Source organism: Oreochromis aureus, linkage group 22, assembly GCF_013358895.1.
Source record: "Oreochromis aureus strain Israel breed Guangdong linkage group 22, ZZ_aureus, whole genome shotgun sequence".
In the NCBI taxonomy this organism is placed as follows: Eukaryota; Metazoa; Chordata; class Actinopteri; order Cichliformes; family Cichlidae; genus Oreochromis; species Oreochromis aureus.
In genome coordinates this window covers 16743641-16759835 of record NC_052962.1, presented here as the reverse complement: position 1 = coordinate 16759835, position 16195 = coordinate 16743641, and the positions used below count along the sequence as shown (strand labels likewise).

At 37.9% G+C, this 16195-nt stretch overlaps 2 protein-coding genes and 1 long non-coding RNA gene across 3 annotated transcripts; 1 reads left to right on the top strand and 2 right to left on the bottom strand.

Moving 5' to 3' along the window:
- Positions 1-275: 275 nt before the first annotated feature.
- Positions 276-1050, bottom strand: dmac1 (distal membrane arm assembly component 1). Its single transcript, XM_031756901.2, has 2 exons — positions 620-1050; positions 276-545 (listed from the first exon to the last, which is right to left on the bottom strand). The coding sequence occupies exons 1-2, from the start codon at positions 828-830 to the stop codon at positions 481-483; spliced, it is 276 nt and encodes a 91-aa protein (XP_031612761.1). The 5' UTR covers positions 831-1050; the 3' UTR covers positions 276-480.
- An 832-nt stretch (positions 1051-1882) lies between these two features.
- Positions 1883-14126, bottom strand: LOC120435450. The gene is made up of 3 exons (XR_005609736.1): positions 13905-14126; positions 12068-12209; positions 1883-2315 (listed from the first exon to the last, which is right to left on the bottom strand). It is a non-coding gene; the product is annotated as an uncharacterized LOC120435450 (long non-coding RNA).
- Positions 11062-15808, top strand: LOC116333671 (biotinidase-like). The gene is made up of 6 exons (XM_039605113.1): positions 11062-11329; positions 12103-12252; positions 12439-12590; positions 14543-14720; positions 14816-15400; positions 15493-15808. The coding sequence occupies exons 1-6, from the start codon at positions 11084-11086 to the stop codon at positions 15763-15765; spliced, it is 1584 nt and encodes a 527-aa protein (XP_039461047.1). The 5' UTR covers positions 11062-11083; the 3' UTR covers positions 15766-15808.
- The last annotated feature ends 387 nt before the right edge of the window (positions 15809-16195 follow it).

Below are 16195 nucleotides of genomic sequence, written 5' to 3'. Positions count from 1 at the left end.
AATGGCAGGGTTTCATGCACCCACTGTAAGTTTAACCGTGCTTTTTCTGTTTTGACATTTTAAAAAGTGTAATGTGAAAAAGGTCAGTCAGTGACAACATAATGATGAGAGCTGAGTATGCATGTAGTGTGCATAACTGATATGATTTGCACAGAAACTTGGCCAGTGCGGTCACCATTGGTTTCACATTTTTGTACTACAATAAATCATCTTTAACGAGTCAACATTATTTACCACACACGTCTGATGCTGACAAAGAGACTTAAACTCACACATATAGACAAATAGTTGTTTTAATTTAAGAAGTCAGCAGCTTCCAGCAGTAGGTACGGTACATAGTCCAGCCATACAACGTCAGCACACATCCACTGTCATTACAGGTCTCTGCAGGCTGTCCAGAGCAGTGTCTTTGCCTCGGTGTCCGGTGAATGACCCCACGCAGTCCTGAGCTCATTTACACGCACACTTTCTAAAGAGTCCTCAAGTCTTCCTCTGCGCTTTTCCTACAGGATCCGTGATGACAACTAACCCCCAGGCAGCCAAACCTTGAACACAAGTGCGCATGTCTTCATTAAAAGACACCTGATGCAGCAAACAGTCAGAAAACTAATTGACTTACTTGCAGCGAAAGTGATCTGTGCCACTGTCCCCATAGAGGTGGGTCCTCCCTGCCGCATCACCTTCCGCGCTGCGTGAAACACATAAGCTCCAGACAGGATCAGCCCACCTCCGGAGATAAGCCTGCAGCTCCAGCAGCTCTTAAACATCTGGCTGGGTTTGGACACGGGGGCATTTGCTCCTCCTGTTGGCGGCTCTGGCCCTGTTGACATTGTACCACAGGGTGCTGCTAATGCTAATGCCCTTGGTTATAAACTTCTAGAAACGTCAAACATGAAAAATAAACCGGAAACTGTTCCGGGTTTAGTTCGAATAACTCGCCCAAATGAAGAACAAAGTTAGATACTTAACACAGATGCTATTTTCACTGGCTGAAGAAAGGTCGGAATTAGCAAAGTGGTTCCAGGTCATGGCACTAACGTTTCCTATCTGGTATTTTCAAAATAAAAGTTGTACTTTACTACGGAAGCGTAGAGCTGCCACTCAAAACCAATGACTGTAGAAAACGTGGACGACGCGACAGTCATTTTCTACAGTCATTGCTCAAAACAAACGGTCGTCTTTGAAAAAAAAAAAAGGACAAAGATCTACAGAAAACATTAAAAAAAAATTGTGATAAATATTCAACAATCGTAATTTTCCATTAATAAAAACAAATTATCTTATATCATCTAAGAGGAAATTTCTTTCCAAAAGAAGTTGCAATTTAATTTTAAATATGAACTTACCGATCTAAAGTTATATTGTATTCATATTCCATATTCAGTTTGGTGAAGTGACAGAGATCTCATTATACAGGTGCATGTGGTACTAAGAGGAAAAGCCTGACTCACAAAAAAATAATTGCCAGATTTATTGAACCTTCTGATTATTGAAACAGATGCTGCTTACGTAAGAGACCTGCAGCATAATCTGGAATCAGCTAGAGCTAATGTCCACGGTTTAAGACATTTAACACATAGTTTTTATTAAATTAAATACATACCTAAAGTGGAAATAACTTCAAGTCCACTAGCATGTTGAGGTCACAGAAACAAGAAAAGAAGCGTGACTTCACAGTAATGTTTGGAGTCTCGGTCATCCTCTGTGAAAAATTCACCTAAACATTTGACATTTATAGTAATAATACTAACAAAAAAATATTATTATTATTTTTGTTGTTGTTGTTGTTGTTGTTGTTAATAAACGTTCTGCCGAATACATTTTTGACAGGCCAAGATATGAAAAATTACATTAAAAAAATAGAGACTGAATACACTGAAGAAGAAATCAAATATGAGTTTTTATTCAAAAAGGGAAAGTTGGTGAGGTGACTTGCATATTTGAACATTTCTCTCAAAGTAAGTTTTAGTTTCAAATCAAGGTGAATCACAAAGTCCTCTTAAGTCAGGGCCTGACCGTATTTAACCAGAATCATTTTAGAGTGGCCACCAAAATGCAGCAAAATAACTCGTGAACAAAATACTGTGCACTGGTTTGTAATTTCTCTAGAACAACATATGCAACAAACGTAAGAATCTTAAGACATACCATGCCAAACAAAACTTACTCTTTCTCCTCTTATTTTAAAGCCTGGCAGATGACATGGCTAGCAGTTGGATGAAGAGATTGCAGAGATGGCTGGTCTGTGGGCTTAACAGGAGTCGGTAGAGGTTGTTGGAGAGGTCCTTCTCTCTCTTCTTATTGTTTTGGAAATACTGGGAGCATGGAACAAAAAGAGGAGATAAAGGAACAAGATCTAAAACAAAAACACTCTTTTTTTTTTTTTTTTTTTTTTTTTTTTTTTTTATTGATTGATTGATTTTTATTGATTAGCATACAGAATACAAAATAAAGATTACCAAAAAGCAAAAAAAATCATGAGACAAGGCTAATCAAAGGGTATTGGCTGAAGCATTTGCTTATTATGCCAACCCTTTTAACAAAAAATCTTTTGCATGCAGCTCCTGTACACAGGGCTCAAGCAAAGAATAAAAGAAAGCAAAGCAAAAACAAACAAACAAACAAACAAAAATTTTTTCCACCTTAGATAATTACATCAAAGCAAAACAATCAAGAGTTTCAGAATTATTATTTTTGCTCTTTTCATTCTTGATTAATATATTTTTCTAATACTCTATTTTTAAACATGTTTTTAAACAAGGAAAATGAACTACACCTTTTCAAATCATTGTCATAACTATTCCACAGGTTAACTCCTCTAACAGAAACACATCTTTGCTTTATGTTTGTCCTTATCTTGTTTGTTTTAAAGACATCTGTTCCCCTTAAGTCATATTGACTCTCTCTGACTTTAAACAGCTTCTGAATACTGCGGCAAAGCAAGTTATTTTGTGCTTTATACATTATCTGTGCCATTTTATATTCGACTAAATCATAAAATTTCAGGGTATTCAGATTAATAAACAAAATGTTAGTTGGTTCTATATAGTTTGATTGATTTATAATTCTTATAGCTCTTTTTTGTAACTTGAAAATAGGAAGAGTATTTGTTTTATATGCATTACCCCATATCTCCAGACAATAAGTCATATATGGAAGCAACAGAGAACAATAAAGTGTGTATAATGATTTTTGTTCAGGACATGCTTTGTTTTGTAGAGAATAGCAATGGTTTTTGACATTTTTGTTGTCACATGATTTATATGAGACTTCCAGCTCAGCTTATCATCAATTAGCACTCCAAGAAATTTATTTTCGAACACTCTTTCAATTTCAATTCCATTAACCCTGATTTTAGATACATTTTTCATTTGTCTAGTGCCAAAAATAATCAATTTTGTTTTCTTTATATTTAATGATAACTTATTTACATCAAACCAGTTTTTAATATATTTAACTCCTTTTCCACTGTAGTCAGAAGCTGTTCTAGGTCTTTACCTGAGCAATACAGAGTGGTATCATCAGCAAACAATACACATTTTAACAGTTTGGAAACACTACATATGTCATTTATATATAATATGAATAATTTAGGGCCCAGCACAGAGCCCTGAGGAACACCACAAGTTACCTTCAACTGATTAGATTTTACATTATTGATTTCAACATATTGATATCTGTCATCCAGGTAACTTTTCATCCACTTATATGCTATCCCTCTTATACCATATCTCTAGTTTATTCATTAATATAGAATGATCAATTGTATCAAACGCCTTTTTAAGTCTATAAAAACACCAACGGTATATTCCTTATTATCTATTGCATTAGATATCCCTTCTACAAGTTCCATCACTGCCATCGAAGTGGACCTTTTCACTCTAAAGCCATATTGGTTATCACTTAGGAGATTATGCTTCTCTATATATTTATCAAGTCTATTAACAAATAACTTTTCTAAAATTTTTGAGAACTGTGGGAGTAGTGATATTGGCCTGTAATTGGTAAACTGACATCTCTCTCCGTTTTTATGGATTGGAATAACTTTTGCTGTTTTCATTTGTGAGGAAACACACCAGTTCGAAAGGACAGATTACAAATGTATGCTGAAAAGGTTGCACTATATATTCTATAATACTCTTAACTAATTTCATGTCAATACCAAAACAGTCAGTGGACTTTTTTATTTTTGAATGTCTTCACAATGTTAATTATTTCTCTATGAGTTACAGCACCAATAAACATGGAGGACACATTCTGAGTAATATGTTTATTTAGGTCATTATTATTTCTTGACTCTGGAATTTCTTTTGCTAAATTAAAGCCAACATTTACAAAGAAATCATTAAATTCATTTACAATGTCTTTAGTTTTATCAAGCACAATATCTTTATCTTTTTTAAAATAGTCTGGATAATTCTTATTTTTGAGCCCTTTTGATTATGCTATTTAATATCCTCCATGTTTCTTGTGTGTTACTTCTATTTTGCTCCAATAATGTGTGGTAATATTCTTTCTTACTTGTTCTTATAATATTTACTAATCTATTTTTATATAACTTGTACTTTATTTCAGCATCTTTTGTCCTCAGTTTTATGAATCTCTTATATAGATTATTTTTCATTTTACATGCATCTTCTATCCCCTTTGTGATCCATGGCTTATTTGATCTGTGATGCTTTCTGGTGATTTTCATTAAAGGACAATGTTTTTCATATAGTGAAATTACAGTTGATAGGAATGCATCATATGCACTACTTGAATCTTCATTTGCAAAACCTCATTCCAATTGTGTTCCTTTAAGTCCGCCTGGAGGGCAGCAGTGGCTCTTGTTGTTCTATGTCGTATCATATCAAATGTTTGATTCTTTTTTTAGTTTTAATCCCAAAATAATTTTGAAAAATTGCAAAAACAGGAAGATGATCGCTTATATCAGTTATAAGAAGTCCACCTACTATTTCATGGTCAATTTTATTTGTGAATATATTATCTATCAATGTAGCTGTATCAATTGTTATTCTACTTGGTTTTATAATTACAGGGAAAAGGGAGTTACTATACATTGTACTGATGAAATCTGTTGTTTTCTGATGTCCATTTGGGTTTAGCAAATCTATATTAAAATCACCACAAATTATTTGCACTTTTTATCATTTAGGTTGCTAAACATAGCAGCAAGTTTTTCATTGAATGTGTCAAGGCATGATCCTGGTGTCCTATAGATGCAACTTATAATTATATTGCTAGCTTTTTCAACATGGATTTCAATAGTAACACATTCCAATACGTCGTCTATGGTGCTTGACATACATTCAATCAGACTACATTTCAAAACTTTATCTACATATAAAGCAACACCGCCTCCTTTTTATTCACCCTGTTCATTGTAAATAATTCGTATCCTTCCAGTCCCATTTCACTAACTTTCTCATTATCGAGCCATGTTTCTGATATTGCAATTATATTAAACTTTTTAACTTACTTAAACATTCCGTAATTTTAGAGAAATTTTTATACAGGCTTCTACTATTGAAATGTATGACTGACAATGCATTTGCCATTTTAATATTCATATTAAATTGGTCATCTGTATAGTACTCACAAGTACTATTATTGTTATTGTAGAAGTAATTATCTGGGTCAATGTTAGTTTCAGGGTCATGCATGTTGTGCTCTGCATAGTTAAACATTTTGAAGTTCATCTTCTCAGCGTGTGTGGCAAAATAACCTCCTTGACAGTCCTTCTCATAATCAAAGTCTTCCTCTTCAATATCTCTGAATGGAAACCTATAATCTGTGTCCAAACTTGTCATTTATGTGTTTTTGTTGTTGTTTTTCCCATTGTTTTTGAGCCATAAGGCCAGAAACACTTTCCATACCATTGTTCATTATCCAGTCGTCACTTTTCCAATAGATTCCATAGCAGATTCCTGATTATTTATATTGCTCCAAGTCTTTGAGTTCTCTTATCATCACAACTTTCGCTTCTTCTGGAGTGCCATTTAGTCTTATCATTACTTTGCAGTTCCTCGTCCATGTCGCTTGTATCTTATTTTGTTTTCTCAGGCTGCGTGCCTGTCTTGCAATTTCAGCAGTCTTTTTGTTAAATGTTCATTTAAATACACACGGTCCCTTTTAGCTTCTTACCCTGTTTCAGTAACTCAATCTTTGTTTTGCGACTCACAAACCGAAGAATAATTGCTGGCTTTGTTTTACTGTCTTTTCTGGGGAGCGTGTGACATGCTGCGATATGATGGCTCTGAATACTTACATTCTTCGTTTGAAGGAATTTTATCACTTGCTGTTCAAGCGTTTGCAGCTCCTCAACCGGGGCATCTTCACCGTCTTTACCTCCGCCAGCTGTTACTCTGGCATAGGTTCGGTGTTGCGTCTCCAGTCCACTTATGACTAAGTCATCCATTCTTGTGTACTGTTCAAGATCCTCGAGTCGCCGTTCCAAGTCGTCTATTTTCTTGTCCTTCTCCTTTATCAAGTTTATCAAGTTTTTTAGTTGTTTTATTTCATCCATTAGGTCATGTAGCATACCTCTCAGTCTGCTCATCTGACAGGCTCTTTGGATGATCTTCCAGGAGCCTAGAAGCTTGATGCTCCTTGGTGAGGCTCTCTGCTTGTTCTTTGACGTGGGTCTGTTTGTCCCCTCTTTGCTCCTTGGTGCCATTCTTTGACTGCACATACTGCCGTTCTATGGGGTTGTCTAGTTGCACTGGTGTGGAGGTTATTATGAAACATATTTACTTTTATAAAACTCTTGAGAAAAGAAAGTCCTTATATTGAATAGCAGCTACACTTTGATAGACTAGTTGTGTCATTACCTTACAGTATAATTACATCATTTCCTTAGAGATTAATAAAGTATTCTGACTCTACGTAAAATGTACCACTAAATGTGGTTCAGAATTTCTTTTTTTTGTATATATTATTTTACATCCAGAGGTTAATATATACTAAAGAGTAAATATTTTAACAAAAATATACTATAAGTACAATACTGTTGTACTTATTCTTAGTTTATCTTATTTCTCTATAGTTGTATGTATGTATGTTTCAAATTTTTCCATTTTTATTTTAACAGTTTGCACCTTTGAACCAGGAGGACGATATTTCGTCCCACTGTATACTTGAGTGCATATTGTTGGGTTGACACTAAAACTCTACTTGACTTGACTTAAACTTGTGCATCAATGAATGAGGAAACGCTCGAAAGCCCACTCCAGGGCACAGAGACTGTGGAAGAATGCAGGACAAGACACAGAGAATTTGGCCACTTGCCCATTGTTTTAAGTGACTTTCCCAACAAATGCAAAATAAACATAAACACACAAAGTGAAATCTTGAAACAGTAGAGACGGGTATAAATGGGATCAGATTAATCTTTGCATAGTCAAAAGCAGATATGTGTTCAGTCCGTCATATTAAAAAGGAAATTGCAGCACGCTCCATGTGCTTTTGCATCCACTTCCAAATCGTTGTCAAGCAGCCCCCTCTCAGAAATGGGTCACAGAAATGTCCCTAATGTAGACGTGTACAGTGTAGTGTAAGCATTAAAACATCATAAAAGAAACACTGACATTTATGTAAACCTAATTTGAAGAAAAAATGAACAGACACTTCATAGATTTTAAAAGAAATGATCTGAAAACAACACTTTTTAAGCAGCATCATGTGGTGTAGGTGGTCATCGAAATAGAAAACAGAACTGAACAATTTCCAATAACAAACCTTAGCATGCACTAACATTACACATCTCCAAACAGCAATACATATTTCAAAGTTTTTGATCAACGTATTGACTGTTGCAGTGAACAGGCATGCTGCTTTGAAAATCACGTGCAATGTGTGACCACGATTGGCACACTGTTCACTGAGACCATGAATGCCACACTGTAAAAAAAATTGTAATATAAAAGTATTTTACTGTGTATTTTACAGTTTTGTTGTGTTCTTCTAGAATATCATTAAATTTACATAAATAGACTGTGATTTTACATTTCAAATGTAAAATAACATAAAATCACTGTAAATGTAATCAAACATAATTTTCTCATTTTTAAATATATTTGTCTGTACATATGCATATTTAGATTGTTAAAATACATTCACAAATGTATCATAATTTCACAAATATTTGTCCGTTATTTGAAAGATTGAACTGTTAAATTCAAATGTAATACTATGAAAAAATATATAAAATGATTCTTATAAACTTTTTTTACATCAAATGATATTATTTAGGGCGATCGTGAATCAAGAGTTGGCAGTTCATCTTATAATCAGAAGGTTGCCGGTTCGAGCCCCGGCTCGGACAGTCTCGGTCGTTGTGTCCTTGGGCAAGACACTTCACCTACCACCTACTGGTGATGGCCAGAGGGGCCGATGGCGCGATATGGCAGCCTCTGTCAGTCTGCCCCAGAGCAGCTGTGGCTACAACTGTAGCTTGCCTCCACCAGTGTGTGAATGTGAGAGTGAATGAATAGTGGAATTGTAAAGCGCTTTGAGGGTCTCGAAAAGCGCTATATAAATGCAATCCATTATTATTATTTAAACCAACTGTTAACTGTATATTTCTGTACATTTAAGTATTATTATTCATATTGCCACATTCATTGACCTTGTTTATAGGTAATTTGATTGTTTAATCACATTAAAATGTTCCTAATTTAATGTTTAAAAGCACTTGAAAAAGGCAAAATCCCATGTAAAATTAGGGCAACAAACTGTATTGTCATTACTGAAAATAACCGTATTTTTATGAGAAAGTTATTTTCTGTTATTTTCTGGTATTATTTTGGCGCCCCAGCTGCCGGAATATTACTGGTTTTTTAGGATTTTTTTTTTTTTACAGTGCACTTCCTTGAAGCATTCTTCTTCTTCCATCAAAATGGAAGCAGAAGCAACACGAGATGCTTTGATCTACCGAAAGGAAAAAGCAGAATATCTGAGCTCAAACCAGTCAGGTGGAATCATAGAAACAATAATTCAGTGCAGTGTCTCAGGTAGCTCTGTGCGTTATATACAGGCTCAGTACAATGAACAGTCAGTTTCAGGGAACTCCAGTGTCAGTACTAGTGGCTTTTATGATTTTATGTTTGTAGTCATTTAACTTCCATCCATTCATTGAACTTAAGAGGAAGAAATGTCAGGCTGGTTCGGTGCATTTGGTCCCAGGCTGTCTTTAACTAAATGACTTAGTTCACTTTGTGGCTGAGCTGTATGTGAGGTTATGTCATGTCAGCTTGGGCTGGATTACCTGTCCCCTCTTAGGCTTAGCAAGTTTCTCCAAGAGTTTCTCCATGAGTAGAGCTTCTAGCTCTTCTAGCGTGTAGCACATCTGTGGCCGTGCAGGAGGCCTCATTGGAACCTTTAAATAAAATCCCATAAACCTGATATCTAGTGTCAAATTATATCAAAGCTGCTTACTGTCAGAATTGTTTAAAACTGTGACTGCAAATAAATTCAAACAAGTGAGCTTTTCTCTTTGTGCTTGATATCAACACTGTGACTTCTTAGACTGTAAGCTTTACTTCCGCACAGCTAAAAAATGAACTGTGGAAGCCATCACGTATGCGGCCTAAATTTCTTCCCCGACTTCTTCTGAATGCCATTGGCTTTGTCTGCTGGTTTGAAGACAATAAACCACAAAAAAGATGATTTAGCCACTTTATCTGCGTCATGCAGCTCGAATGTGTTGTGTAACGATGTTGAATAGCCATCGTTATAGCCTCTTGGGACCAGACACCTCAGCTACTGAATGGAGCTTTGATGGAGCTTCAGAGATCAATTTAAGAGGAGCAAAAGAAGACGCCTGAAGCAAAGAAACCAAAAATGCAAAGGCTGAACTGAAGGAAACCCAGAGAGAACTGAAAAAAGAGAACAAAGCAATCCAGAAGGCAAAGAAGGAAAGGGAAATAGCAGAGAAGACAACGGAAAAAGCAAAACTGAAAATGACTGAAGTCCAGAGAGCACTGAAGCAGAAGATAAAAGAAATACAAAAGGTAAAGAAGGAAAGTGAAACAGTGAAGAAGGCAACGGACAAGGAAAAGATGGAAATGAAGGAAGTTCATAGAGCCCTAAAAAAAAGAAAAAGGAAATAAAAAAGGCAATGAAAGCAACTGAAGTAGTATAGCTGCAAGCAGAAGTTGCAGAACTCAAGCCCAAGAGTCAAAGATTGAAATGCAAGAAGTACAAACAGAACTGAAAGAGGGGAGAAAGGAAATGGAAAGATAAACATGGACCACCAAACTAATGAAACTAAGGGAACTAATGAAACTCCAGAGAGAGCAGAAAGAAGTAAAAAATGAATTAGAAGAGGCAAACATGGAAAATCAAAAAGTAAACAATAACACAGACATTGTAAAACAGAAAACTGAAACAGCAAAGAAGAAGTTCCTGGAAATCCAAGAGCCCTGGAAGAAATTTAAAAAGGAATAGAAGAGGCAAAGAGAGAAAATGAAATGACAAAAAAGAAAAAGCAACGATTGAAAGAGAAATTGCAAAGATGGCAACCACAAATGCAAAGAGGGAATAGGCCCAAGAATCCTCTCCATCATCAACAATTCTTTGTCTACTAGTGTTATGCCATCTGTCTTCAAGCAGGCAGGCGGTTGTTCAGCCTCTGCTAAAAATGATCAATAAATCTTTAAACTTTCATTCCTTTCATACGTTTTGGAAAAAGTCATTCTTCATTAACTTTGTCCTCACAACAAAACCTTTTTGAGAAGTTTCAGTCAGGTTTCAGGGTCAATCACATTTCAGAGCCCGGCCTACTAAAAGTTTCTCATCATCCGACCTTGAGTGCTGTTATTTATTTTTGCATGTACTTAAAGTATTGACGGTACAAAATAATCTTCTGTTGTATAGTAATGTCCTAAATAAAGTTGTTTTGCTTTTGTTTTTTTAAAGTTTCCTGCTAATGTAACACATCTTCGGGGCTGTTTTTGGAAAATCACACTCCTTGGCACAAGGAGCTTCTTGTAACGTCTTAACTAGAAAATTGAGCTGAGTCATCGTGCCTCGTGGAGGACTTTTGCCCTCTTCTAATGGTGTGTGTTAGCGCACAGCCGGCATGCCTTGTGTGAAGGAAACTGGAAGAAAGATGTTGTTCATCATGGCTGTTGTCAGTGTTTATTTGGCATCTGTTATCGGTCCAACGGACTCCACTGCAGACTCATCGTATGTTGCCGCTGTGTACGAGCACAAAGTAATTCTGAACCCGGACCCCCGCACACCCGTGTCCCGCCACGAAGCTCTGCAGCACATGCAGAAAAACCTGGATATCTACGAGGAGCAGGCAGCCCGGGCAGCCCAGCAGGTATGCACACATTTAAGTGTTGTGTTTCATGTTTTTAGTTGCATGATAGCATTACTCAATGAATTGTAGCAACTTCTGTTGAGATGTCCTTCAAATGAATGAACTTGTAATGGATAAGAATTAATACAGTTAAGGCTACTGCGGAAGAAAATCAAGACAGACATGATTCAAAAGCCTTACAGTAAGGCTTCTTTATCTCTGACTTTTTACTGAACTGGTAATTGCTGTTCATATGGTCTGATATGACAACTGTCCACCCTTTAGTATCACTTTATATCTGTTAGTCGCTCATAAATATGGGCATTATGTTCCACAGCTATTAATGCTTCACCCTGTAAGAAGTTTACTGTCACTACCAGAGGTGTAGTCCTGGCATAACGCATGGGAGCAGACTATTTTGCAAACTATACGTATATATGTGTGTATACACACACCTATATACATGTTTGTGTGTGTGTGTACATACATGCATGTAAAATGTTTGTATGTAAATGTGTTTATGTAAAATTCTGACTTTAACAGTGCTGTAAAAAGTTCACCAGAGAATACCTGAGGGAGAGAGATGGAATCAAACGTAGAGAGAGACAGGCAACTACGCCCCAGGAAAGAATGAAAAAGAAAAAGACATCCAGAGAGAAAAGCTGATGAAGATAATCACACAGATCATTTTATGTTCCTAAATTCAGTGTGACGTTTGATCAAGTAGAAATAAGTAACTCAAAAGTTACTGCAACAGACCTCATCTCTCTCTGTCATCTTCGTTTCACTCTCAGGGGGCCCAGATCCTGGTGTTTCCAGAAGATGGTATTCATGGATTTAACTTCACTCGGTCATCTATCGCTGCCTACCTGGAAACCATTCCTGACCCTCAGGAGGAGAGCTGGAATCCGTGCACGGAGCCGGAAAGACACAACAACACTGAGGTTCACAATCATATATTTAGATTTTGTGATGGCAAGAAAACTCTGATAGTCTTTGACTGGGCACTCTTATCTTCAGGGCCCCAGGGGAGCTGGCCCATCTACTCTGTTGGATGTAACATGCCCTACTCTCACAACATGTCACTGTGTCTGAATCTCATCATATTTGATTATGTTTGTGACTCAAAGGTTCTCCAGAGATTGAGCTGTATGGCTCGTCGTAACAACCTCTACCTGGTGGCCAACATGCCCGACCTGCAACCCTGTCCCCTGAAGACCAGCCCCACCTCCACCTGTCCTCCTGATGGGCGCTGGCAGTTCAACACAAATGTGGCTTTCAGGTACATGTTAACCCTTAATATGGAAATCAAGAGAATGGACAAATAAAAGGTTTACTTTTCTATGACTTCTTGTCCACAGATGCAGTGCCTGTGCCTAAATAAAAGAGCAGTTCTCCACATTTCCATCAAAAAAATGTTGGCACTAGTTTCAAAAACACCACAGAGTCAGAGTTGAAACTTCTCTTGTCAGTAGCTACTGGAGAAGCTACTGCAAGAAATACCAGCTACACTGAATACAACAACTACAGTGGTGGAAATAATTATTTGATCCACTGCTGAATGTGTAATTTTGGTCACATCCAATCAAATGAATGGAAAGAGACAGACTATCAACCAAAAATCCAGAAAAAATATTTAGTAATAAATTGATTTTCATGGCATTAAGTTAACTAAATATTTGATCCCCAAGCAAAACATGACTTTATGATTGGCAAAGAAACCCTTTTTGGCAAGCACAGTGGTACAGCATTTGTTGTAGTTGGTTACCAAGTTCGCAGATTTCAGGAGGGGGGTTTGGCCTACTCCTCTATACAGAAACCTTTGAAATCTTTTAGGTTTCTTGGCTGCTGGTTTGCAACCTGCAGTTTCAGCTCCCTCCTCAGATTTTCTATAGGACTGAGGTCTGGAGACTGGCTAGGTCACTCCCTGACGTTAATTTGCTTCTTCTTTAGCCACTCCTTTGTTGCCTTGGTTGTGTGTTTTGGGTCATTGTCATGTCAGGACAACCCATCCACGACCCATCTTCAATGTTCTAGCTGAAGGAAGGTTATCGTCCAAGGTTTTACAGTGCATGACCCTGTTCATTGCCCTCTCAGTGCAGTGAAGTTGTCCTGTACCCAGAAAAACAGCCCCAAAGCATGATGTTTCCACCTCTGTGCTTGACTGTGGCGATTGTGTTCTTTGGTTTAGAGTCAACATTTCTATTCCTCCAAGCACAGCGGGTTGATTTTGGTTTTACATGACCACAGCATTTTCTCCCAAATGTTCTCTGAGTCAATTAGATATTCACCGGCAAGCTTAAGACAGACCTGTACATATGCTTTCCTGGGTACTATGCTACTTTCTGCCGTAGTGTGTTACCAATGGTGTTCTTGCTGACAGTGGTCCCAGGGCTAGACATCGATACCGAGTGGCTGTGGTTTAGGAGGTAGAGCAGATCTACAATCTTTCAATTAGTAGATAACACTAACAGTTGTCACCTTCTCACCAAGCTCATTCCAGCCTTGTGCAGGTCTACAATCTTCTCCCTACAATTTTAATCTAGTTCACTTTTTACAAACTAAGTTTACTCAATTGACTAAGAAACAATTTTACCTTTTTCTTAGGAATGACGTGGGCTTCTCATTATGGTGATTTGGAACCAGAATTTTCTGGTTTAAAATATTTCTTCAACATTAAAGTAATCCAGTGACAGTTTTCAGTATTTCCACTGCTGCACAGCAACGATAACAGCTCATAATTAGTTCGGCAAACTTTACTTTTCAAATTGTAAACAAATATGGCTTAAAACAGCGTTTCTGTTGCTGCCACAGTGTAACTCAGTTTAACGCAGCAGCCTGAAGTGTCGATCAAAGTGACTAATCTCATTAGGAGGCCGTCCTCCTTTGGGCTCCGCCTTCAAACAAAGTTAAAAGTGAGTTGATTCGCACGAACAGGATTTCTCTCCGAGCGCAGAGAGCTCCCTGCCAGAGATTGAAACAGCAGCAGCGCATGCAGAGCAGACACTCGTGTGTGTGATGGCTTGTTTGTGTGTGCAGCTGCAGAGTTCCACGCGCACAGTTGTCGAATTTATGCGCGAGGAATTTCATTGTGCCCAAAATTATTTGCTCGGATTATGTTTTGCCTCACGCTTTTGTTATGACATAAATATCATTCAGTAATATATCCTGAACTGACTGCATCAGTGAAAAAGAGCTGTTAGTGACCTGTTTAAAATATCCTCTTTCATACAGGTCAGACGGCCTCCTGATTGCACGCTACCACAAACAAAACCTTTTCTTTGAGCAATCCTTTGACACACCTCCAGAAGTTGAAGTCATAACATTCGATACACCTTTTGCTGGGAAGTTTGGCCTCTTCATCTGCTTTGACATCCTCTTTCATGATCCTGCAGTGGTGCTGGTGGAGATGGTATAAAATATAATCACATACGCACACAGAATATATATCCAACATTGCTGGAATTGACTTTGATAGCCATCGTTTCTTCTTTGTGCCTTTTTAAGGGTGTGCGTCAGTTGATCTTTCCAACAGCATGGATGAATACGCTCCCCCTGCTGGATTCAGTTCAGTTTCACAGTGCATTCAGTCTGGGTGCCAATGTCACTCTACTAGCTGCCAACATTCGGAATGATCAACGCATTATGAAAGGAAGTGGCATCTATACCCCTTTTTCTGCCACCTACCACCATGCCTGGAAAGGAGACCCAGAGGAGGGCAGGCTGCTGGTGGCCAGAGTGCCAGTTTTGGAGCCACTGGAGGTAAAACAAAGTGCAGCCAAAGAGGTGGAGGCTGGTGGTGGTGAGTCTGCATCATCAGTGGCTACAGACTCTGGACACTGCCATCAAGACAGCTGTGATGATCACTCTCCTGATTCGGTCCATCCCTCTCACCCCACCTTCATCTCCTTCATGTTCCACGACCCGTTTACATTTGTCCTCTTAAACGCGACAAAAGGCGACGTTAAAGTGTGCAACGGCACTTTCTGCTGCCACCTGCAGTACAGGTGGTTACTGCAAGACCATAAAGAGCTCTATGCTCTCGGCGCATTTGCAGGACTGCACACCGTTGATGGACGTTATGCACTGCAGGTAGGAATGAAAGAATTTGTAATATTTTTAAAATTTTAGAAACTGACCAGGACCCTGCTCACTTTTATTTGCCAAATGTCAAATATCTACAGGTTTGTGCCATAGTCCGTTGTGCAGGGTTGGATCAGAGCTCTTGTGGACAGGAAGTGGAAGAAGCAGAGTCTAAAATGGACTTCCTGTTGGAGGGGAACTTTGACACCAAATACGTGTACCCATCCATTCTGACAAGCCGAATGTTCCTGGAGCAGCCAGAGAGTCTGGAGAAAGCTACAGACATGAGAGTGACCATGAAACATTCAAACATGAAGGGTGGCCTGGTCACCGCCAGCCTGTATGGACGAATGTACCACCTGGACAATGAATAAAGTTTGGAGGGATCAGGAAAATAAAGTTGAGTGTTATGGTTAAGAGCTGCTCTGTGTTCTCCATCTATCCTTCCACTTGTGCTTATCGGGGTAGGGTGGAGTCTGTCCCAGCTAAAGGAAAACAAATATCTTTAGTCATCTGTTACTTGATCTCTTCTGGGTGTTCCTTTCTTAAGGCACAAAATATAAGGAAGAGAATATTCAAATGAATCATTCATATTGATTTAACAGTGTTTGTGTCATGCAACTTAATGCTAATTGTGCATTTTTATTTAATTTCCCCCCAAAATCAGTTTTTTTGCACTTTATTTTAAAATGACCTGACTTTGCCTGTGTTAATAAAAAAAACCTAACTTTAGTGAATCACCCATAAAATTAACCACAACTATGAGCACCATTTCAGGATTGCACTAACACTCTATTACACTCC

Excerpts from the sequence above, each read along its gene's own strand:
- dmac1 (XM_031756901.2), bottom strand. The coding sequence starts at position 830 with ATGTCAACAGGGCCAGAGCCGCCAACAGGAGGAGCAAATGCCCCCGTG. Across the intron at positions 546-619 it reads ACAGATCACTTTCGCTGCAA|GTTTGGCTGCCTGGGGGTTA; the intron begins GTAAGTCAATTA and ends CTTGTGTTCAAG.
- LOC116333671 (XM_039605113.1), top strand. The coding sequence starts at position 11,084 with ATGCCTTGTGTGAAGGAAACTGGAAGAAAGATGTTGTTCATCATGGCT. Across the intron at positions 11,330-12,102 it reads CAGCCCGGGCAGCCCAGCAG|GGGGCCCAGATCCTGGTGTT; the intron begins GTATGCACACAT and ends TTTCACTCTCAG. Across the intron at positions 12,253-12,438 it reads AAAGACACAACAACACTGAG|GTTCTCCAGAGATTGAGCTG; the intron begins GTTCACAATCAT and ends TGTGACTCAAAG.